General features: G+C 42.8%; 1 protein-coding gene across 2 annotated transcripts in view; it reads left to right on the top strand.

The window, feature by feature from the left end:
- The window catches only part of LOC147025453 (interferon-induced protein 44-like), a 59,954-nt gene extending 34,226 nt beyond the window's left edge, over positions 1 to 25,728 (top strand). For both annotated transcript variants that reach the window (XM_085886447.1, XM_085886446.1), the window contains 5 exons: positions 3,775 to 3,921; positions 12,871 to 13,042; positions 13,509 to 13,609; positions 16,225 to 16,390; positions 24,462 to 25,728. In XM_085886447.1, coding sequence (XP_085742573.1) covers positions 3,775 to 3,921; positions 12,871 to 13,042; positions 13,509 to 13,609; positions 16,225 to 16,390; positions 24,462 to 24,496 — 621 coding nt within the window. In that variant the 3' untranslated portion in view covers positions 24,497 to 25,728. The remainder of the gene's footprint in view (positions 1 to 3,774; positions 3,922 to 12,870; positions 13,043 to 13,508; positions 13,610 to 16,224; positions 16,391 to 24,461) is intronic.
- The last annotated feature ends 289 nt before the right edge of the window (positions 25,729 to 26,017 follow it).

Raw genomic sequence — 26,017 nt, 5'->3', positions numbered from 1 at the left:
AATGTTGTATTATAACTCACTTGACTGATTCTGTGGAGTGTGAAAATAAGAAACGATGAACGAATATAGAGCCGCAAGGTCAAGTCACAACAGGCCCCATGATGCTCATACAAACCCTATCCTCATAAAATGTCATGTCAAATTTTGCATGACATGACATGACATGACATGACAAAGTTTGTATTTTGAGTCATGTCAATAAAATCAGTGTAAGAACCATTACACTCCCCACCTAAAAATTGACGCAGTCATTGTTTATCGAGTGACAAAGAACCTAAGTTCACACAAGGATGTGAACTACTAGTTAGAGAGTGCCAGCTTAGGGATAGGTGCTTTTTCCAGAAGTACGAGTTCTGAAATCGGTCTCTGTACATCCGACGTGTACCATCAATGCAAACTATGATATCTGCCTTGCAGACTCTTCCAGTTCCATTTGAGTAGATCTTTGTAACTCAGTCGAACGGCCAGTTGTTCCAGGGAAGTTTGTTGTGCCGAAGGAGAATTACGTCTCCCTCTGAGAAGTCGAGAGTTGTCTAGTTCCACTTTTGGCATAATTGAAGGCTCTGAAGGTACTCCTGATGCCATCGTGGCCAGAGCTGATCAGCATGTTACTGAACACATCACCAGTGTCGTCGTCCATACATGTCTTGTTTAAATGAAGTCACCAGGATCTGCTTCGAGAGGCTGGGTTTTCCGGGTCAAAAGCATGGCAGGAGTGAGAGCCCGAGGATCATTGGCATCTGAATAGATAACCGTGATGGGTCGAGAGTTTATGACAGCACTTGCTTCAGCCATAAAGGTGGTAAGTACGCCATGAGTAAGTTGATGTTTCCCCATCTGGACAAACATTGAATCGAGAATACGTCGAATAGTTCAAATGTGTCACTCCCATACACCTCCAAAGAGGGTTTACAACTCCAAAGAGGGTTGCCTTGGCTCGGTTTAAAACCTATGTACACCCCTTGACGCTGACAGGTATCTTCCTCGATGTTCTTGGTTCAGCTCACTTTGAGCTCTTACAATTTGTTCCCCAGTCACACCTTAGTCATGCGACGAGCCCACAAAGTGAAAAAAATCTCTGTAGTGCTGAGATGAAAGCAGAGGTGTCCATGGCATTGATAACCTCAATATGCATGGCTCAGGTGCACAGGTAAGAGAAGATTAACGCCCTCTTTTGCAGTCTATTGTACCACCCCGTGTTTGAATCCTGACCCAATTCTACTTGAGGGTGCTCGGATGTCATGGCCTCATGGCAAGAGTTAAGATGGTCAAAGAAAGCCATCGAGTTTGTAGAATTGGCAGAGCAGTAAGTGAAACAGAGAAAGATAGTGATGGTCGGGAGACAAATCTTAAGCCAGATGACATCAAAGTTTGGAGATTTGAGGTCCACAAGGTGAACAGCAGGCGTGTTGATGTTGGAGTACACACAGATCTCTCCTTTGAAGCGGAATCTTGAGTGAAGGTTGTTTTTCGAAATGTTATAAGAATTAACAAGAACATTATGTGATAATTGGGTCTCTGAGCGAAGCAAGATATGAGGAGAGGAGGGAGCTTGCTCGATGATGTTCAACAGAGGAAAGATTCAAAGAAAGACCGCGGATGTTGGTGAAATGAATTGAAAAAGAGTCACATTGGTTCAAAAGGCAAGGGTCTTTGGAGGGACCGATACTACTACTACTGCCTGAGACCCCCACCCCCCTTCGAGACAGGCATGTCACCAGAGATTCTTCGCACCCCATCATGCTGGAAACTAGGGGCCATTAACTTTTCGGACTTTATCATATTTAATTGGAGGCTGTCTGAGGCAAATGTGAGGAAAGAGAACTAAAAGAGAGAATGTGAAGTGAGGAGTGAAAATGAGTGAGTCAGAAAAGTGTATGATGAAAAGTATGTGATGTTTGTTTGTAAAGTATATGTTGTTTGTTTGCAAGAAAGAGAGATTAAAGCTGGCCCAGTAGTTATCGTTTGAGCGAGACAGAAAGTAAGACCAGAAATCCTGACACGGAGCATGGAAGATGGTTCCGGGCACTACTTTAACGCTCCTAAGTCAGAACGGCAGTACCACCCTGAGCGGTTGCTGTCTACAACCCACGACCTAAAAGAGTGTCACCTCTAGCTCACCTACTCTTCATGAAGGACACTGTGGAATGAAGGATACTTCATGAAGGCAGATGTGACACCAGTTTAACATCCATGCGAGAAATGGAACACATTGATGAATCGCCCTGCCTGTAAAACACCGGGATGACAGCTGGGTCAGGATTCAAACATCGGCTGGATAGCTTGGAGGAGAGTGCGCTTAGCTCGAGGCCATCCTGCCAGTCCCCGTGTTTATGTTATCATTCTGCCATTATCGTTGCACGGAATTGACTGATTAATTTGTGGTTCTATTAATTTTGACGAAAAATACAATTTGGATGATTTAGATGCTGGAGTCTGGATTGGAGGAAGATGTATCAACAACCCAAGGTATGCCGATGACACCACTGTGTGAGCAGAAAGTAAAGAGGACTCGATGAAACTGAGCTGCAGACTGAAGAATGTGTTCCACTACCAATGAGCTTGCAGAGCGCTCGCCAAGTGGCTCGCTTGATTTTTACTTGAGCAAGCACTCCAACAAAACGGTTTATAAGGAATGGCTGCCTTGGCAAGCGATGGCAAGCTGATTGGTGATGGAACACACTCACAATGGATAGGGTAAAGGCTGCAACCAAGCTGTCTCTGCTAGAGCTTTGGAAACCAGTGCAGGATCTGATCATGAATGTCACCAGAAATCAGCCACGACTTAACGGAGCTGGATAACTGGTTTTAGTAGTTCCAATAGGTGTGTGGACCAGTGACTGTTGGCTGACAAAACTGCCCATGCGTAAGTACGTAGAATATTCTCCAAATTTCTCTCAAGCGAGTATTAAACAAAGTTGACAAACTTTAGGAAAATGGTTAAGCATCAAATATAGGTCACAATTGGGCCGTAAGAGTGTCCGTCGAGCAAGAGCAAGATGACACTCGAAACCATGGCTGGGAGAGGCCCCAGGATATGTTAACATAAACAATCCATGCACAGACCACATATAATGTGATCGTGGCTCGAAACATCGAACAAGCAATGTGATTCATCATTCATGCGTAAAGTCTCATGCAAGCAGCTTTGTTAGCTAAAGATCATTGTTGCTTACCTGGAGGCTTAGCAAGTCAAGATGGCTCTGATCTGTTTTATGTCTGGAAGGAATGCCCCATGAAAGGCATGATAACCTCGTGATACAACTCAACATGGTGTTCGTGCAAGGCGAATTCCCCCTTGGGGAGGGGGGGCAACTGAAATCACTACAACTTCTGTCACGTGACCCTGTCAACTCAAATTTCAGCTCAGCAGATTCTTCAGTCACGTTGGTCAAATAACTCGTTATTTCACCACTGTGGGCACAAGAGCAGCATTCGTCCTCTTCATCTGCTTGGTCCATTCAAATATATACATTTCATACAATTAGCATGTTCCTAGTATTTGATTTGTGCTTTATTTTGCAGTAATATGTTATAAATGTTTGTGCAATGTAAGGAAGTCTTTGTATCATTGTAATAATTGTCCTCGAGAAGATAGTGTGTAATTGTATCACTGCTAATTCAGTGCAATTTCAATGCTTGTAAATGTTTCCACCTTTTATCAGAACATAGTACAAAACTAACAATTGTTCAGGTCATTAATTGATGATACAATCCAAACAAAAGCACTGGATATGCAACCTTTTCTCAACAATATTACTTTTTGTTCCACAGTTTCGCTTCTGGAATATTAAACCGGTTCAAGGCAAGTCTATACCCGTGCAACTTTGTGATACCATGGGGTTAGAAGACACGGACAATGGGATTTCTGAAGAGGACCTCATCAGCACCATCATGGGACATGTTCAAAAGAATTATACGGTATGTTTAGTGTCATGTCATGTTTTGCTTGTTGAAGCGTTACGACTCAACAAACCTTTCCAAATTTCAAACAATACATTTCGAAGACAATGCGACAGTTTCCAATAAGATACAGTGCCAAAAGAAAGTCTGCACCACCTTTCAAAATTTTCACCTGTTGTTGCCTTATAGCCTGGAATTATATTTCATTAAATTAAACTTTTTCCACCTTTATTTACACATCGTAACCCACAACTTCCAAGTGAAAAGCAAATTCGACGAATTTCATAAAATTCAATACAAATACAAAACTAGAATATCTTAGTTGGAGAAGTGTGTCCCCCCCCCCCCTGAAAATCAATTGTAAATTAGCTCGTGGATAAACAATCACCTTCAGAATAACACACCCCTGCAGTGGTCAGAGCACCCTGCAGAAAAATGGTGGGGACAAATCGCAGACAGAGCGGGGGGGGGCAAGACTGGAGAGGAGACAGTTGAAGACAAAAAGACCACCTTCCTGCCTGTGGTGAGACAGTGAGAGGCCCAAAGACTCAGCTTCATCCCGGGAGATACCAATGATCTGAAATGCCTTGGTTTCCACAGCGTGAAGCCGGGAAAGGTGACGGGCAGGAGCACCAGCCCAGAGGGGAGAGCAGTACTCCATCAGGCTGTGGCCGAAAGCTTTGTTTGTGGTCAGGAGCTCAGGTGGGCTGAGGAAGGACTTTGTACAATGGAGGATTCCCAGTCAGCCATTGGCTTTGGAGGCCAGGTTGGAAATGTGGCTTTCTCAGGAAACATCATGGCAGACAGTGAGACCCAGAACCTTGAAAGAAAGGACTTCTTCCAGAGGATTGTTGAGAAAGTAGATGGGGGGTTTCCCAATGGTCCTTTCGGGGAGACAGAGTGAGAGTGTGAGATTTGCTCGGATTGAAAGACATGTTCCACATGTTGGACCAGTTTGTGATTTTATCCAGATCTGCAGAGAGTGAAGAAGCTGCTGCTTGCCGGTCTGAGGGATGACTGATGGTACGGCAGAGGGTGGAGTTATCGGCAAAGAGATATAGAGGATTTTCCAGAGTCGGAAAGATCATTGATGAAAATCAGAAAAAGAACAGGGCCCAGAACTCTGCCTTGAGGAACTCCAGCCTGGACAGGAAGAGGGGATGAAATAACTCCATTTAGGGCCACTCATTGGCTGCGACAGGAGAGGAAGTCTGCGAGCCATGATTGGAGATGGCCTTGGATACCATAGGAAGAGTGTTTGGTGAGCAGGGTAGGGTGCCAGACCATGTCAAAAGCATGCAATATGTCGTGGGATACGGCTCGGATTTCATGTCCGGCATTGAGGACCTCCATCCATTGTTGGGAGAGCAGAAGCAGCATATCCAGGGTAGAGTGACCTGGTCTGAAATCAAATTGATGATCGGAAATCAAGCCATTGGAGAAGAGGAAGGTTTAATGTCTGAAGTGATGATTGGTTCCATAATCTTACTGATGATTGCGAGAAGACTGATTGGTCTGTAGTTGCAGGGATCTGTTTTTGCACCTTTTTTATGCAGGGCAGTAATGTTTGCTGATTTCCAAGCAGATGGCAGATGACCTTGAGCAAATGAGAGGGTGAATAGAACAGAGAGAGGGTGAGCAAGAGCAGAGGTGCAGGTTTTTAGGACACGTGGGCTGATGCCGTCTGGACCGGTTGCAGAATCCGAGTCAAGGTTTGGCAGAAAGCTTTCTACTTTGTCAGAAGAAAAAGAACAGAGTCCAGGGACAGTTGGGTACGACTGAGTAAGGTAGGTACAGAAAGCGATGGGTTTCTGACACAATATTTATATGCAAACACTGAGTTTAGGCATTCAGCCTTTTCATATGTGGTACCAGCAGTGGGGCCATTTGAGGTGAGGGAGGGGATGGTTGGGGAACATACACCAGAAACAGATTTGATTAGACGCCACCAGGATTTGGAGGAGGGAGAGAGGTTTGAGAGTTCAGACTTCAGCTTAGAAAGATGTTGTTTTCTGGCTCTCCTAAGAGTAGATATGCACTTGTTCCGAGCTTTCTGGAAGGAACTGAGATTACCCTCAGTTGGGTTTGCTTTCCATGAGGCAAAGGCAAGTTGTGTCAGGGCAACTGCCTCACTCAAGCTTCAGTGAACCAAGGGCGGGAGGAAGGGTCGGACAACTGAAGACGAGAGGGGATACATCTGTGCATGAGGGAGAGCAAGTTTCTTTGAAAGAATTCCCAGGATGAGTTGATGTTGGAGAAAGTAGCGAAGGGAGACTAGTCTGGAAGTTTTATGGCTGCTTGGAGACCCTGCCAGTCGGCCTGAGTGAAATGCCAGACTCGACGGCGCTGATGTGGTTCTCTGATAACAGGCAGAGAGATGTCCAGCTTGACAAGGACGTGGTCAGAAGAACCGATTGGAGCGGAAGAAGAGCAGCAAGTATTTTCAAGGAAATTTGTCAAAATAAGATCCAGAAGAGATCCAGAAGAGATCATGATTCATCTGGATCCAGGCAACTTTGAGAAGGGTGAGTGAGGAGGGTGAATGGTGGGAGAAGGGTGAGTGGGGAGAGTTGAGGGAGAAAGGTGAGCGGGTAGTTTTTGAGAAAGGTGAGAGGGAAGCTTGGAGGGTGAAGAGTGGGATGGTTGCTTTGAGTGGGAGGGGTGAAAGGGGTGAGTTGGCACTAAAGTTGGAAAGAAGGAATGGTTGATGGAATGTGAACATTCATAGCAAACTGTTTTTTTATTTTATTTTTCGGTCAGAAATGCGATTAAAGACATTTCTTGATGAATGCAATAAAGGCGATTTACGAGAATGGAGAGAAGAAATGCTGTAACAGTTGGATTTTTTTTGGTAAGGTATGAAGGAGAGGTCGAATTGAGAGCAGTCTGTTGAAATCGAAAAAGAGTCGTGAATTATGAAACAGTAATGAGAACCACACATGTGAAAGATGAAGATGAAGCATTATAAGAGATCGTTTTTATTATTATTATCATTATTTTTTTTTTGAGAGAGTTTTCATTAGATTAGGTAATGGAAATGTTGTAGAAAAATCGTGAGGTGAATGGTGAATTTGGATCGGTAAACACAGAGGGTGGAAACAGATCACATGGTTCATGGAGAAGCAAGTGGCTATGATAGGTGTATAGTCAAAAGTGAATGTATTTATTTATTTATTTTAAATAAGGATTGCGTAAGATTCGGAAAAGGGAAGGTTGAAGTAAAATCGTGGAGGTGTATGGTGAATTTGGAACGGTAAACGCAGAGTGGAGCTGCTGGCTCGATGAAAAGTATCAGGAAGAGTGTAGAAAGACACGTGGTTACAGGAGATGTATAGATGGAAAGGATACAAGGAAAATTATTATTTTTTGATGAATTTTTGAAGATTAGGTAATATTCGGGAATGGAAGGTTATAGGAAGAAATTGTGAAGGCAATGGTGAGAGTGGGTCAGCTCAAGTAGAAGAAAGATGGTGTGCCGGCAGGAGGAAGAAGAAGATTAAGAATAATAAGAAGATTAAGAAGAAGAGGAGGAAGGATCGGGACTCATGGGTATTCAGGGAGAAAGGTAGTTTTTTCTCTCTTTTTTTTCTTTTAAATTTAAGACAAGAAACAGTGTGTTTAGTTGGGAGGGATGGTTCATTGCGAAAGTTGGGAAAATAGGAATTGAAGGTAAGAGGGAGAGAATACAAATAAAAATGATCATACACCTTGAGGGGAAGGACGGAGAGGCCTCAAGGAACCTGGTATAGTAAGACAAGGTTGACAAAAACTCACAAAATAGCACGATTTTTGAAGCAAAACCGAACTAGGTACACACAGTAACGTGTTGGTGAGAAAAGAAACAATTAAAACGGGACAAATAATGACCGGAAACTGAACTTTGAGAAAGATTCAGATCATTTTATAATAAAAGCAGCTTTTCTTGGATATTTCCTCTGTTAGTGCATTTCACAGCAACTACTCAACCATGAGAATTAAGGAGCTTTCAAAAGATCTCTGGGATAAAGGTGTGGAAAGGCACACATCAGGGCATGGGTATAAAAAATATTTCAAAGGCCTTGAATATCCCTTGGAGCACAGTCAAAACAATCATTAAGAAGTGGAAGGCATATGGTACCACCAACACTCCACCGAGATCAGGCCGTCGCTCCAAACTGGATGACCATGCAAGGAGGAGACTGATCAGAGAAGCCACCAAGAGACCAATGGAAACTTTGAAAGAGCTACAGGACTTTATGGCAAAGACTGGTCACTGTGTGCATGTGGCAACAATATCCCAAGCACTCCACAATTCTGGCTTGCACGGTAGGGAGGAAAGAAGGATGCCATTGCTCAAAAAAGTACACCTTGAGTCCTGCTTGAGGAATGCAAAAAACACTCCAGAGATTCTGAAGCCATGTGGCAAAAAGCTTTGTGGTTTGAGGAAACCAAGATGGAACATTTTGGCCTCAATGCAAAATGTTACGTTTTCTGCAAACCCAACACAGTACATCACCCAAGGAACACCATCCCTACTGTGAAGCATGGTGGTGGCAGCATCATGTTATCGGAATGTTTCTCATCAGCAGGGACTGGGGTACTTGTCAGAATGGAAGGAAATGGATGGAGTAAAATACAGAAACATCCCAGAGGAAAACCTGCTACCCACTGCAAGAAAGCTGAAATTGGGACAGAAGTTCACCTTTCAGCATGACAACGACCCGAATCACACAGCCAAAGTTACACTGGAGTCACTCAGGAACAAAACGATAAATGTCCTCAAGTGGCCCAGTCAGAGCCCCGACATAAATCAAATCGAAAATCTGTAGCATGACTTGAAGATTGCTCTCCATCATTGCCCCCCATGCAACTTGATTGAGCTTGAACAGTTTTGTACAGAAGAATGGGCAAATATTGCTCAATCAAGGTGTGCAAAGTTGGGAGAGACCTATCCCAACAGACTCGCAGCTGTAATTACTAGTCAAGATGCTTCCACAAAGTATTAACTCAGGGGGGGGGGGGTGGACACTTCTCCAACCAAGATATTCTAGTTCGTTATTTTTCATTAATTTTCTGAAATTGGTAAAATTTGTTTTTCACTTGGAAGTTGTGGGTTGCGATGTGTAAATAAAGGTGGAAAAAAAATCTGATTTGATGCAATTTAATTCTAGGCTTGAAGGCAACAAAAGATCAAATTTTTGAAATGGGGTTTAGACTTTCCAGGGGCAATGTAAAATATAAAAAATTGGAACAATACCCCTGGGTGCTCACCTGGTATAATAAGGAAACTGAGGAGGATGTCAACATGTGCCAGAATCAGCAAAATGTACCAATGAACCAATGTTATTGCAATACCTATTTTATATTGGGGGGCAACCTCCTCCCTCCCCATGCCTATTTTCATTGAAATTGTGTGTGATTTTGGAGAAGAAAGCAAAACATATTTTGGGGGGTGACATCCCCCCCCCACCATCCCCCATAAACCCTGATTTTTAGCTCACCTGGAACATAGTTGTGGGGAGCTGATGGGATGGCGCGTCGTCCGTCCTTCCGACTGTCCACAAATACTTGCAACTTCTTCTCTGAAACTATGCATACAATTTCGATGAAACTTTACCCAACATTCATCACCATGTATGTACCAAAGTTTGTTCATGGCATTAAAAAAAAAATCGGGCCCAAAGGAGATCTTCAGGGGGATGCCCCCCAAAATAGGCATTTGCTTTTTTCTCAGAAACTAGACATGCAATTCTGATGAAAGTTGAACACAACCTTCATCACCCATGGTGTACCAAAGTTTATTCACTGCATTAGACTGAGAGGGGTCTGAGGGGGACTTACAGGGGTGTTGACCCCTAAAATAGGTATTCACTTTCTCCTCAGAAATTACACACACAATTGCGATGAACCTTCACCACAACCTTCATCACCCATGATTTACAAAAGCTTGTTCACAACATTAAAAAAAGAATTGAGGTCTTAGGGGGTCTACAAGGGAGGGCTTCCCCCCAAAATTTGTGTTTGCTTACTTCTCAAAAATTACACACACAATTCCGATGAAACTTCACCATAACCTTCATCACCCGGGATGCATCAAAGGTTGTTCATCACATTAGAAAAATCAGGGTCGAAGGGCATGACTTGACAATGATGTGGGGGGGGGTGTGCCCCCCCCAAAATGGATTTGCTTTCTTCTCAGAAACTACACACACAACTCCGATGAATCTTGACCACCACCTTCATCACCCGTGATGTGCCAAAGTTTGTTCATGGCATAAAAAAAAATCAGGTCCGAAGGGGATCTCTGGGGGGTTGCCCCCCAATATATGTATTTGCTTTCTTCTCAAAAACTACACACACAATTCTGATGAAACTTGACGACAACCTTCATCACCCTTGATGTGCCAAAGTTTGGTCACGGCAATAAAAAAAATAAAAATAAAAATGGGGTCTGTGGTGGTCTATGGAGGGATTTTATGGCAGGGGGTTGCTCCCCCAAAAAGGCAAATTACTTTCTCTTTGGAAACTACACACACAATACTGCCTGTATATCAGAAGGATGAGCAATGTGATGGCAGAGAGTGGAGTCAGCAAAGAGATAAAGAGGACTTTCCAGAGTCAGTGAGATCATCGATGAAGATTAGCAATAATATGGGGCCTCGAACACTATGTTGGGGTACTCCAGCCTTGACATGGAGAGGAGATGAGATGGTTCCATTGAGAGCCACACGTTGGCTATGAAAGTAGAGGAAGTCAGCAATCCAAGAGTGGAGTTCGTCTTGGAGTCCATAGGCAGACAGTTTGGAGAGCAGGGTAGGATGTCAGACTGTATCAAAAGCTTTGAGATATATCCAGAGAGATGGCCCTTATCTCTTGTCTGATATTGAGGGCCTCCATCATTGTTGGGAAAGTAGAATCAGCATGTCCAAGGTAGAGTGACCAGGTCTGAATCCAAATTGATGATCTGAGATGAGGCTGATGGAGAAAAGGAATGATTTTATGTCAACTGCGATGATTGATTCCATGAACTTGCTGATGATTGGAAGTGGAGTAAGCTAATTGGGCTGTAGTTAAGGTGATCCTTTTTTAGCTCACCTGGAATGTAGTTCCAGGGAGCTAATTGGATGGCCCGTCTGTCCATCCACAAATACTTTCAACTTCTTCTCTGAAACTACACATACGATTTTGATGACCCATTACCATAACTATCAACACTGGGTATGTACCAAAGTTTGTTCATGGCATTAAAAACAAAAAAAATCAAAATAGAATAAAATCGGACCCTAAGGGGGTCTCTGGGGTTTGCCCCCAGGAATAGGTGTTTGCTTTCTTCTCAAAAACTACACATGCAATTCTGACGCAACTTGACCACAACCTTCCAGCCACTACCAGGTGAGTGCCCATGGGTATTGCTCATGTTTTTGTAATGCTGTGATGTTGGCTGATTTCCAATGTCCCAGGTGGATATGGGAGACCAGTCCTGAACTGTAAAAAAAAAACCCCAAAAAACCCCACAAATGTCGAAACGGGTTGCATTAAAAAAACACAGGTGAATAACGGTGTCCAACAGTACATACTTTTATTAGTCCGTGAGAGGAAATCGTGTTTCCAAATCAAGGCATGTTTGAATAGGCCAAACAAAATGGTGAATTAAGACCCCAATAAGCTGAAAAAGGACTGACCAAGGATGAGCCTTGATAAAGGATAATTAAATTGGGCCATTAATTATCTCAAAAGGAGTGTTTAATTAACCCAAACAACCACTTTTCATGAATGCACTACATTGGATTCCCCTTCGTATGCATGCAAAGTTTTAGATCCCTAGGTTTCATGGTTTTAGAGTTATGAAAGACACACACACACACACACACACACACACACACACACACACACACACACACACACACTGACATTTGTTATATTATAAATGAGTAGGCTAATGGGGAGAAAGGTGGACAGAACGTTGAAAATGGAACATACCATGTGAATCAACAGACACAATGATATGAAACTTATCGGACACGCAAACTTATCTACAAGGATGAGTAAATAACCATCCTAACCACACCAGGTGCCACAGGCAACATACTTACAAAGCAATGTGGTAAGCAGGCAAGGACTTCCCCATGGCATGAGTGGTGTGTAGCATGATTGTGCAGCTCAGGAATAGGAAAGTTGCAGAAGAAAGACTGTGGAAGTGAATGATTATGAAGCAATGTCCACGTCTCCAGAGAGCAGTCCTCCCTGAGCAGGAGATGAGGATAGTGGGAGATGGAGAGCTAGAGACGAAGAGCAAGAGAAAACGGAAAACTTATTTTCCAACATATCCCAATTTTCTGCCTGGCGGGTACTCTGGCCCGCCCTCCGTACTCTTGGACCGCCTTCGCCTGTGGTGAGTCCCATCATTGGCTGCCCACTGCTTGTGAGAGGTGCCATCCTCCGAGCCATCCCACCCTAGGGGTTGCTGCAATAAAATAGTCTTCACCACTTCCGGGATCCACAGCAGACTGCCAGACAGTGGTGCAACTGCCGGACAGATCATGATCTCTTCTTTTAGAGCATGAAATGTTCTCGTTGCACATTTTTAGTGCTGGAAGTCCTCACCTGGCCACACTCACAGACGAGAGGTTTTTACGCATACAATCTTACCCTGGCTATACTTCGATAAATTACATATGCTGCCTTCTCAGTATCACATTTTACAAGACGACTTACTCTGACATTGTCCACATTTACAAGAGCAAATATATGCTACATGAATCACAGTCACCATACTATTCTTCCAAAAATGTAGCGATAGATTCCGCCCCCCCCTCCCCAACCCCTTCCCCCACAAACCTTTCCATGTAACTATATTGATGATTTCTGGCTAACATTCAAGTTGTATTTCTGTGTGTCATATTTTGGAATGAAAGCTACATTGACATGACATATTCGGGCCATGCATAACTTGATTTTATATTCCTTGTTTTTGTATTTCTTCTGCAGTACAATCAAACATGTCCCATTCAAAAGAAGGATCCAAGCTACAGAAAATATCCACTCTTGGGAGATCAAGTGCATTGTGTTGTTTATGTGATCAACTGTCGTCAACTCTCTCTTCTGGAGGAACATCTTTTGATGAAATATAGAAACGTCCGTGCACACATCAGCACAAAAAGTAGGAAATTTATTTTTCAAACTGAAACACTCATGGAAAATGCCGAATAGAAAATATCTTGAAGGCATTTTTGGATTAGTAATTGCCGAGTTATGAGGATACTTTACAAGTATCCCAAAGTGATTATAGGTTGAAAATTTTTATTGTTAGCATTTGTATTAATGGTTTGCAATTGAGGATTCTGGAAAGAGAGATAATCGCAGAGGATTTCGCATGTTGCTGTTGATAATTGTTGGTAAAACATTATCAGGCTCATTAATGATCTCTAAGAATGGAGTCATTTGCTTTCCTTATGTGATATACATATCCGCATTTAAAGGGGGGTCCTGAGTGTCTGGAGACCCCCCCCACCTTCCCCCACATTCCACATCACAGTATTTTTACTTTCCTTTCCTGCACATAACTCAAGCAGATATGATGCTCTTCGAATGACATGAAAGTAACAGTTGTTATCTTTGTCTTACAGGCATTCCACAGGTTGCCATTCTTACCCACTGTGATGAGGCGTGCGAAGAAGTTGAAAAAGATCTGAAAAATGTTTTCAGGAGCAAATACATCAACAAAATGGTAATGCCTCCATGAATACTGTTACGCTTGATTTGCAGATCCCTTTTGTCATTGTGATGAATTGGAGAAGAGGTAGTATTCTAACCTCCACATTCTAATTTCAGCTGAAGAATGCATTGTGATTAAACTAACCTTGTGTATTTTCATGTAGTCATTTCTCCATTTGTTTTCTGATCATATTGTTGTGTCCATGTCAATTAAGCCCGACGCTGGACGGATTGACCAAAACTGGCTATTCCTCCCTTGGACACGTCGATTTAATAGAGGCCTTGCACGTGTGAATCACAGAAACACACGAGGGTCTCAACTCTGATTTACAGGGTTTTATTTCCCAACCAAATAACAGGGGAAGATTGCACCAGGTTAACCAGATGGTCCTTTTCGAGACATTATGAGAGTGTGAGATTTGTCAGAATTGAAAGACATGTTCCAAGTGTTTGACCAGCTTGTGATTTTATTCAGGTCTGCAGAGAGTGAAGAGGCTGCAGCCTTCCAATCTGAGGGATGAGAGATGGTTTGGCAAAGGGTGAAGTCGTTAGCAAAGAGATAGAGGATTTTCCAGAGAGTCAGAGTGATAACTGATGAAAACCAGAAAAAGCACAAGGCCCAGAACAATGCCTTGACCAACTCCAGCCTGGACACACAGAGATTTCCGTTAAGAGCCACATGTTAACTGTGACAGGAGAGGAAGCCCGTGAGCCATGAGTGAAGATTACCTTGGATATCATAAGAAGAGAGTTTGGTGAGCAGGGCAGGGTGCCAGACCATATCAAAAGCTTGCTATATGTCTTGGGAGATGGCTCTGATCTCATGTTTGGCATTGAGGACCTCCATCCATTGTTGGGAGAGCAGAAGCAGTATATCCAGTCTTGAGTGACCTGGTCTGAATCCAAATTTATGATTGGAAATCAAGCCATTGGTGAAGAGGAAGGATGTAATTTGTAGTGATATTCCCAGGAATGTTTTTTTTTAATATCTCTGTGAGGTTCTTCTTCTTCATCATTCCCATGAGGTTCTTCGACATCACTTTTACAACTTTGGCATTCTTCAGCTTCCAGGATCTTTTCACTTCATACTTGAGTTCTTGGTATGTGGTCATCTTACTGATTTCTGCATCGTTTTCCCAAAATCACTGGTATTAACACCTCAACTAGCAATGCCTTCTTCTCTTTTTTTTTTTTTGCACCTGAGTATGATATCTGGTCGCAATGCTTTGTTTTCGATGTTCGAGCCCAATGGGATCATGATATCGTACGTGAGCGGTACTTCAATGTTTTCAGTGATTGCTTTTGGTTCATTTTCACACAAATTTTCTGGAACTGGAATATCAACGTTTATGCAGATGTGCCAGTGGATTCCTTTACAAACTCTGTTGTGTCGTTGGATACACAGCTGTTCTGACACTTTTTTTGGTTTTTCTTCATGTTCGGTCATTTAGCGTCACATTGGCTAACCCCACCTCCACCCGTCACATGCCTTCTTTGTTTTTTTTCCTCCTCTTCCCCACGTTTTCTCACTCACTCTGTCCCTCCTCATAAAATGCAGCACTCTCCTCCCACACCTCTGTTGGTGTGTGTGTGTGTGTGTGTGTGTGTGTGTGTGTGTGTGTGTGTGTGTGTGTGTGTGTGTGTGTGTGTGTGTCATGCACCCCTCCCTCCCACAGTGAATAGCAACATTTGGTGAGGTGTTGCTCTCCCCACCTCCCCCCTAACTCACCCAATGCCCTCTCACCCCACACCTGCTCCCTCGTCCTCCTCCCTTTCTCTTTCTCTCTCTCTCTTCCTCTCTCTCCCCCCCTCCCACTTTATTGACCCATCAGCAACATCATGATCCATATTGTCCCCCACTTTATTGACGGGTTGTATTTGCGAGTAACATTAATATTATGCTATTTCCATTTGTGTTTTTACTTTTGTTTTTGGAAGTGGCCTTGGACAAATTCCACGATGAGCGATCTTAATAGGGATATACACCCAACATGGATGTTCCTCAAGGCGGAAAAGCCCCTTCAGGAAGGAGAGGGGTGAAATTTATTCACTACAACTTCCACCATGTGACCCTTAGTCCTTTATGTTAAGTTTGGTTGAGATTGTAGAAGTGACGACCGAATGTATCGTGGTCTAAAAAACAGGCACACAAATCATGGACCCACCCACGATACCAAATTGTGTATTTTAGTATGAATCATTTTACAAGGTGCTATTCCATCACCATTTTGTTTTCCTTATCATTACATTCCTTGTTTTAGGAAATATACATAATTAAAGTTTGTGGAGTGTTGTTTCGTAGAATGTGAAGGAAACTGATGTCATCAGCGGAGATGGGGTGTGCGTATGTATGAATAAAGGAACGTGGTTATGGCTTCCATTCTTCTGGGCCGTGTTTGATCTACTTGGTGATGTAGATTGGAAAATTCAGTGTATTCACTTGTCCAGAATACCACAAAGAGGTTTTCGTAAGGACGTTATTAATGTGCCATAACTTAAACCAAATGAAGAAATGGATTTCCATAACTTATACAACATTTTTGGTTGATGGTAAATGAACAATTTTGTTATTCTTTTATCAAAGCATTATATGATATAAATACACAAACAAAATCTTGTTTTTATCAGATGAATGAAGCATCACAGAAACTCGGAATCCCTTTGAACTGTGTCTTCCCTGTGGTAAATTATTCCACTCAAGTGGATACAACGACCAACATGGACATCCTGATGCTGTCTTCTTTCAAACACATGATCAACTACGCTGGGGACTTCATTAGCGAGACAATAAACAGTGAGATATACTTTTTTTTTAAAGAAATCTGCCACAACATGATAGTTGCATACTCTGGATTACTTCATAGAAGCCCGTATTACCACATTCTCTCCAAGTCTGTACGTGAAAGTTTATGGATGTATGTTCATAAATAAATAATGATTGTGAAATAACATCACGTTGAAACTGTGCAATGTGCTGAGTTCTGGAAACTCGAGCTGAATGACCGAAATCAAAATCATCAAAAGATAATTTATCAGAGTTGAGCTGGAATGTTGAAGTTATCTAAGGTTATTCTGGGGCCAGAGGGAGAATAAACCAAAACATTAATAAACAAAAGTTCATATGTAAATACATGTTGACAGGTGATCATTTATTTTTGAAATTCAGTTTGTTGGATATGTTGTTAGGGCTGCTTGTGGTAGAGGGGCTTTGGGCTCTTCTTGGCCCCTGATTGGAGTTAGCCTGTGATCGGTAATGGGTCAGCTGTGGATGTGGAGAGACCCCCTGCAGCTGGTCAGCCGTGCCTGATGTGGAGAGACCCCCTGTGGCTATAGATTGGCTAGTGTTGGGGGTGGGGGGGAGGGAGCAGAGAATAGCTGGTTCTGAAGGGGAACAGTGATTTTTTTGTGCTATCAGTTGGTAGAGATGAGGAATCTGGGAATAAAAGCATGTACTTCCCCTTTGCTCTCTCCTGTTAAACCGGCGATACAGCTATTGGACTGTGAAAAGGCTCTTTCTGGTGGGACAACTCTAAGCTCCACTCCTTGTAGCGTCACTATGATTCTTTGAACTGATGTGTGGACCCACCCACGATACCAGCACATACAAGTTATACAACATCTTAAGGCCCGGTCACACCTTGATGTTTTAGCCAACGTATGCCGATTTTTGAATTGTTTTTCTAAAACGCTGGCACACGTTGAATACGTTATGGGTAAGTTTTGATAACATTGAGAGCATGCTGAAAAACACTGCCATACGTCGATGTACGTTGGCTTTAAACGTTTTACTATTTGGTTGTCCTCAAATTTTTTCATGCTTGAAATTTCACGACGTATGCCGGCGTATGACTCACACATTCCGCTACGCTGGCCACAAGTTGTATGCACGGTCTGCGATCGTTGACAGACGTCAACACATGCTACTTGTAAGTTAATCATAAGTTGAGACACGCCGAGGTAATGTTTAGCGTACCCGAAACTTATTTCTAACCTCTGATTAAAGTGTTGTTGGCACGTTACGCGATCGTTGCCACACATCGACAGACGTTACTTTTAAGTTAGTCATAGGCTGAAAGACGTCAGTATAATGGATCGTCCTTGCGTCAGCGTCCACGGCCACGGCCAGGACACTTATTTGCAGCATTCTTCAAACTTTTCTTCGGCATGACGAGGATGTTCACACTTCGATGTCTAGCTTGGCTACGATTCCAATTGTCCATCGGCAGCGTCTATTTAAAATAGTCGAGTTTGAGCGTTTTAACACGTTCAGAAGAAACGCTTCAAATTTCCAAACCCCAGCGTCAAAAAACAAAGGCGAGTGACAGCAATTTAAATCGTTCATTGTAAACAATGAAAATAGCTGTTTAAAAGTGGTTGAGTGTAAAAAAAATCCAATTGTTGAGCGCAAGCGTCTACTTTTAATAGTGGAGATGCAGCCATTTAAATCGTTGAGTGGCAGCCTATGAATAGCAAACCCCACGTCACCGGCAAAGATAAACTGCCGCACGATATGGATAAGTTAGGCTATCGTTGGGCATAGTTTGCGAACGCCGGCTTCACGATAATTATTCGTTGGTATATCGTATCTATAAGTCATCAAAGCGCTCTATGCACATTATTAGTTCATTGTGCATTTGTCCAACCCGTTATGAATAGACCTAAATCGTAAAAACAAGCTATAGCTCATTGTTGAAAAAGCCCCATCAAAAATTAGCTGCGAAGAACTTCGAACAATGGTGAAAAGATGTCTCCTAGCCGTGGACACGCGGGAGCAAGGAGGATCCATCATAACCCACACCCTCCCCCTCACACTCACCTACTACTGCCAACATGAACAAACTACTACTAATACTGATACTGATACTGATACTGATACTGTTACTGCTGACATGGACATCGACTCAAAAAGGACTCGAAAACACTGTTGGGTTCCCCTTTTATGAGCAGCATTTTTTATACCAATTCCCAAAACCGCTGGGAACACGTCTTTATATGGCAGTTGTAAGTTAGAAACACGTTCATTTATTTTTTTTGTCGACCGGAAGACGTCATTGGAATACGTCTACATACGTTGATGTGTGTTGGGACTACGTAAAGAATTGGTTCAAAGCACGTCAAACATAAGTTAGAAATAAGTTTCGCGTAAAAAAGACATTACCGCGACGTGTTTCGACTTATGAGTAGCTTATAAGTAGCGTTTGTGGACGTGTGTAACCGTCCGCATATTGTGTGTACAACTTATCCCCATCGCATGCGGAACGTATGTCATACGCCGAGTACGTCGCAAAATTTTGAACATGTTTAAAATTTCTTGACGTACTCTACTTACTACGACGTATGATAGCGTACTTTAGCGTTCTACTCACGTATACCAAACTTACTCATACCGTATTTGACGTGCCCCAACGTTTTAGACACATTTTTCTTAGGTCGGCATACGCTGGCAAGATCGCCAAGGTATGACCGCGATGTTGTCACTTCCATTTCTACGGCAGTTATGATTCGAATCGTTGTGCGTCAGCCTTTTAATAGGCTACGTCACGACATCGTCGGCGATGCATGCAACGCGCTCTGCCTAAGTTAGACTATCGTTGGGCATCGGTTGTGTAGGCCGACAACAGGTTCAGCATTCGTTGGTATAAGTTATCTATAACACAACGAAACGTTCTGTGTCTGTTACCAATGCGTTATACATAAGACCAAGTCGCTATGAATACATCCGAATCTTTTAAAAAAAAACATCAAAAGTTCAACGTAAGCCAGCGTTTTACATACATTTTAATACGTTGCCATCGCTGGCTAAAACGTCAAGGTGTGACCGGGCCTTTAGCCTTCTATACCCAGTTCTTTCCTCTATTACTTGCTTGGGTCGAGTGCATCACGATTGTGTGTCTCTGCTGACATATTTCCGGGGGTTAGTTTTGTTTGTCATAAGAATTGCCCTTTATTAATTGCTGTGGTTTCTTTTGTGAGGGATTCGATGCATTCTGTTCTGTGTCTATAATGTCTTGTGGAAGAGGGTGGGCATAGCTAGATTGTCTTCAGAATAGCATCGGCCATGTGAATGTGATCAAGTAGGTTAGATTTCCCCTTGAATCAGGTTATTTCTCAAAGATAATTTGTCTTGTAAAACGTGCACTGAGGAGGCAGTGAGCATCCATTATTAGAGCAAAATATATTAACGTTGTACCATGTACAACCTCCTTTAATAGGTGAGGCCAGACGAGGAATTGTGGCATCTGGCAAGGCACACCGAAAGTGTTTTGAAGAAAAACATCATGGGTTCTTTGGCTAGCACTCCGCAAGCCATTGCGGCATAGTATGCTATTGAGCTCGAGGTGTGGGCAGAGCACTTTTGTTCAGGGGCATCCCATCGGGCGCTATAGGGGCTGTCCCACCTTGACGATTCAGCCAGCGTATGCCGATTTATGAAAAAATTTTCTAAAACGCTGGCACACGTGGAATACGTTATGGTAAAGTTGTGTATACGTTAAGAGCACGCTGAAAAACACTGCCATACGTCATAGTACGCTGGCTTTTGTCGTTGTACTTTTGTGGTTGTCCGCAAATTTTAGCATGCTTGAAATTTTACGACGTATGCCAGCGTATGGCTCACACGTTCCACATACACTGGGAATAAGTTGTAGGCACGTTATGCGATCATTGACACACGTTACTTGTAAGTTACTCATAATTCGAAACACGTCGAGGTAATGGTTAGCGTACCCGAAGCTTATTTATAACCTATGAGTAACGTGTTGTAGGCACGTTACACGATCGTTGACACACGTCGAGGCACGTTATGCGATCGTTGGCACACGTCGAGGCACGTTACTTGTAAGTTACTCATAAGTCGAAACACGTCGAGGTAATGCTTAGCGTACCCAAAACTTATTTCTAACCTGAGTAACGTGCTTTGAATCTATGTGTAACGTACCTCCAACGCATATTGACGTATGTAGACGTATTTGATTGACATCTTCCGGACGACCACAGAACTTACTGAACGTGTTTCAAATTTACAGCTCCCGTATAATGGCGTATTAGCAGTGTTTAAAAGCAAAAAAACAACAATAACTTCCGATATTTCGTCACATGCCGTTACGTCACGTCCGCTTGCCTCTTCAGTTTGCTCGTCTTATTCTTAGTTCCTCCTCTGTGAATATTTTCTGTTTGAGGATATTGTCACGTCGACATCGAAACTTAAAAGCAAATGTCCGAATATATTTTAAAATTCGTGATAGACTTAAAAAAATAAAAAAATAAAATCAATAAAAACAACAACAACAACAACTTCGGATATTTCGTCACGTGCCTTCATGGAGCCAAAGAGAAAAAAAGAAAATGTGCCTTGACGGAGAAAATAAGTTCCAGGTATGCTAAACATTAAGGCCCGGTCACGCCTTGACGTTTTAGCCAACGTATGCCGATTTTTGAATTTTTTTTCTAAAACGCTGGCACACGTTGAATACGTTATGGGTAAGTTTTGATAACATTGAGAGCACGCTGAAAAACACTGCCATACGTCGTTGTACGTTGGCTTTAAACGTTGTACTTTTTGGTTGTCCTCAAATTTTTTCATGCTTGAAATTTCACGACGTATGCCGGCGTATGACTCACACGTTCTGCTACGCTGGCCACAAGTTGTATGCACGGTCTGCGATCGTTGACAGACGTCAACACATGCTACTTGTAAGTTAATCATAAGTTGAGACACGCCGAGGTAATGTTTAGCGTACCTGAAACATATTTCTAACCTATGATTAACGTGTTGTTGGCACGTTACGCGATCGTTCTCACACGTCGACAGACGTTACTTTTAAGTTACTCATAGGCTGAAAGACGTCGGTATAATGGATCGTCCTTGCGTCAGCGTCCACGGCCAGGGCCAGGACACTTATTTGCAGCATTCTTCAAACTTTTCTTCGGCATGACGAGGATGTTCACACTTCGATGTCTAGCTTGGCTATGATTCCAATTGTCCATCGGCAGCGTCTATTTAAAATAGTCGAGTTTGAGCGTTTTAACACGTTCAGAAGAAACGCTTCAAATTTCCAAACCCCAGCGTCAAAAAACAAAGGCGAGTGACAGCAATTTAAATCGTTCATTGTAAACAATGAAAATAGCTGAGTGGTACCGTATAAAAGTCGTTGAGTGTAAAAAAAAATCCAATTGTTGAGCGCAAGCGTCTACTTTCAATAGTGGAGATGCAGCCATTTAAATCGTTGAGTTTATCATTTAAATCGTTAAATCGTTAAACGCAAGGACGATCCATCATAACCCACACCCTCCCCCTCATACTCACCTACTACTGTCAAACATGAACAAACTACGACTAATACTAATACTAATACTAATACTGATACTGATACTGATACTGATACTGATCCTGTTACTGCTGACATGGACATCGACTCAAAAAGGACTCGAAAACACAGTTGGGTTCCCCTTTTATGAGCAGCATTTTTATATACCAATTCCCAAAACCGCTGGGAACACGTCTTTATATGGCAGTTGTAAGCTAGAAACACGTTCATTTATTTTTTTTTGTCGACCGGAAGACGTCATTGGAATACGTCTACATACGTCGATGTGTGTTGGGACTACGTAAAGAATTGGTTCAAAGCACGTCAAACATAAGTTAGAAATAAGTTGCGCGTAAAAAAGACATTACCGCGACGTGTTTCGACTTATGAGTAGCTTATAAGTAGCCTTTGTGGACGTGTGTAAGCGTCCACATATCGTGTGTAAAACTTATCCCCATCGCATGCGGAAAGTGTGTCATACGCCGAGTACGTCGTAAAATTTTGAACATGTTTAAAATTTCTTGACGTACTCTACTTACTACGAGGTATGATAGCGTACTTTAGCGTTCTACTCACGTCTACCAAACTTACTCGTACCGAATTTGACGTGCCCCAACGTTTTAGACACATTTTTCTTAGGTCGGCATACGCTGGCAAGATCGCCAAGGTGTGACCGCGATGTTGACACTTCCATTTCTACGGCAGTTATGATTCGAATCGTTGTGCGTCAGCCTTTTAATAGGCTACGTCACGACATCGTCGGCGATGCGTGCAACGCGCTATGCCTAAGTTCGACTATCGTTGGGCATCGGTTGTGTAGGCCGACAACAGGTTCAGCATTCGTTAGTATAAGTTATCTATAACACAACGAAACGTTCTGTGTCTGTTACCAATGCGTTATACATAAGACCAAGTCGTTATAAATACGTCCGAATCTTTAAAAAAAAACATCAAAAGTTCAACGTAAGCCAGCGTTTTACATACATTTTAATACGTTGCCATCGATTGGCTAAAACGACAAGGTGTGACCGGGCCTTTACCTCGATGTGTTTTGACTTATGAGTAACTTACAAGGAACTTGTGTCGACGTGTGTCAACGATCGCATATCGTGCCGACAACTTATTCCCAGCGTAGCGGAATGTGTGAGCCATACGGCGAGTACGTCGTAAAAATTTTCAGCATGCTTGAAATTTCACGACGTACAAGGCGTATTACGACGTATGGCAGTTTTTCAGCGTGCTGTTAACGTATACACAACTTACCCATAACGTATTCGACATGTGCCAGCGTTTTAGACAAATTTTTCAGAGGTCGGCATACGCTGGCTAAATCGTCAAGGTGTGACTGCGATGTTGACACTTCCAATTCTCAGGTGGTTATGATTTGAATCGGCGTGCGGCAGCTTTTTAATCGGCTACGCCACGTGATCGTCGGCGATACGTGCAGCGCGCTATGCAAACGTTAGACTATGTTGGGCATAGGTTGTGAACGCCGACAACACGCTAATCATTCGTTTGTCTAAGTTATCTATATGTGATTAAAACGTTCTGTGTACATTACTAATACGTTATGCATAAGTCAAACTCGTTATGAATACGTCATAAACTTTAAAAAACATCAAAATTTCAGCGTACGCCAACGTTTTACATACATTTTTATATGTTGCCATTGCTGGCTAAAACGTCAAGGTGTGACAGGGTGCTATGGCCTTTAACATGGTGACACCCACAGGCAGCGGGCAGCCAATGATGGGACTTGCCTCCAATGAAGATGGTCCCAAAGTTTACAAAGGCAGTGAATGTGCTTGAGCATGCAGATCAGCCTTGGTCCTTGAAGAGGTCACACCTTTCTTCTCCTTCTCCTTCTCCTTCTTTTCCTTCTCCTTCTCCTTCTCCTTCTCCTTCTCCTTCTCCTTCTCCTTCTCCTTCTCCTTCTTCTTCTTCTTTTCTCTCTCTCTCCTCTGTGTTCTGTCACCGAAGAAGGACGCACAGTGTCAGGGACCGAGGACACCATCACCCTGCCATTGAAACTTCTCTTTGCCATTATTCACAACATAGATCGGGGTGCAACAAGCCCTCACTTGCCCCTTTGTTCTTCATTCTGAGAATCCGGTAGTTGGTGCCATTGTGTGATCGTTGTGATCCCTCCATTTGTTTCGCACTGACTTTTATATTTAATTGGTATCCCAGGAGGAGTTAATTGGTAGTAATCCTGATTTATAACCAATGTGATGATGTTAGACTGCTGAAGCACAGTCCAATGTTCACTGCTCGCCATCAGTTGCTGTCAAAGAAGATTCTTTGGGAGAGGTAGGGGGTCGGATGACTGATAGCTTAATCATCAGAGCATTGGCTATGGTTTGGTTGGGAACTTCCTCGATTCTGGTTTCACATAATCTGGTGAGGATGGTGCACACGACAACAGATTATAACATCATGAGACTGCAGCAAAAAGGAAAACATGATTTTATAAAATCTATGATGTTTGAGATTAGTCTTTTTTCTATAATTTTTTGAAACCAGACGTTTTTTTGAAACATTTTCTTCTGCATTTTACAGGTGAGACGAAGACCAATGGTTGTCAGATCTCTTGAATCAAGCAAACCTTCAACGTTATAGTGCTCTGCATTCTTCTTTTCCTTAACTGTTCTTTTTTTTTTACCAAGAATATGAACAACTCTTTCTTTTGTTTACACCAGAAAAAATAATCATTTCTGAAAATGTAATTTGGGCTTCAACTTTAGTTTTTTGGGTTTTTCTTAAACGGTCTGCCCTTTCAACCTGAATTGTTCTTCATACTTTATGATTTTACTCAATAGTATAAATATTTCAGAATCCTTGCTATAATTCACGGACCCATGTTTGTTTGTACATTTGTTTGTTTGCTGCACTACTCCTACAGTTCTGGGCCAATTACATCCATACTTGCTACAGAGGATCAGCATGACCTCAATTAATATTTCGGGGTGTTTTTATATTTCCAGGTGGTCCTGGGGGGCATGGGGTGGAGCTGGGAGGGGGGGGAGTGCAAATTCTCTATGTTAGGTCGAAGTCACATTTGCTCTACTGCGAGGATACGGCCGTACGCCCTCTGAATTGACAAACGTGTGGCGGCCGCAGAGTTTCTGCGGTGGCCTCAAGGTGGCCCTACGCCGTCTGGCTATCTTTTACAGGCTGTAGGGTCGCCGTGGAATTATAACGCGGAGTTATAACTTTTTTTATTTCTACTCGTTACTCTCCGTTAACCCACTCGTAACCTACTCGTTACCGTCCATCTGACCGCACGTTCGCCTTAGGGCCCCCCTGCGGTCGCCTTGCGGTCGCCTTGAGGCTACCTTGCATCTGCCTTGAAAATTATATGGCCGCCGCAGGGATGCCCTAAGGTCACCGTGCGACATCAAATCAAAGACCGTACAGCACCCCCACGTTTTCGGTCTCCACAATTTCTAAATACCCCGTGCGGCTCCCCGAAAAATAAAAACATATGTGACTGCTACATTGTGTGACCGTGGAAATACTGCGGCCGCCGTATAATTGCTAGTGGCCGTAGATTTTGTAGACCCCACGGCCGCCGTGGAAAATGTGACTTAGGCCTAAATGTGTATCGTGTCGCACCACCTCCAGGTGGGGGAGGGTATTTCAAGTGTCCACCATTTACAGTGCAGTATTCCTGTCCCCATGTTTTCCAGGGCAGTGAGGTGTTTTAAATTATAAGCAGTAGATATTTTTTGCTTTGTGCATGTAACCCAGGTTTGTTTGTTTTTTTGTGCATACAGAGCTGTCAGTTGCCTATACACTACCCAAATAAAAGCATGCATCAGAAGAACGTGTTGCATTCTTGGAACATTCTGGGGCAGGCATTCTACTCGTAAAATTATCTTCAGTGATGAAAATGTAACTTGGTGTGCAAACAAATGTTGATGATCTCAATAAATAAAGTTGAAATGAAAATTTAAGTTGGTGTGCAAAAAAGAAAAGTAAAAATTACAGTAGTGGGGTCCTGGTAGACTGACAGTGGGACAAATATCAAGGGAATCAAGAAACAAGAGAAGAGGAGGGAAGAGCGGAGTAAACACTGAAATGAGCAAGAAAGATGCTTAATTTAGGAAAGGTTA

This window comes from Eptatretus burgeri, chromosome 6 (assembly GCF_056783735.1).
Source record: "Eptatretus burgeri isolate ZD-2024b chromosome 6, Ebu_testis_v1, whole genome shotgun sequence".
Taxonomy (NCBI): domain Eukaryota; kingdom Metazoa; phylum Chordata; class Myxini; order Myxiniformes; family Myxinidae; genus Eptatretus; species Eptatretus burgeri.
The sequence above is the reverse complement of the archived record's forward strand: the minus strand, read 5'-3'. Positions and strand labels throughout refer to the sequence as shown.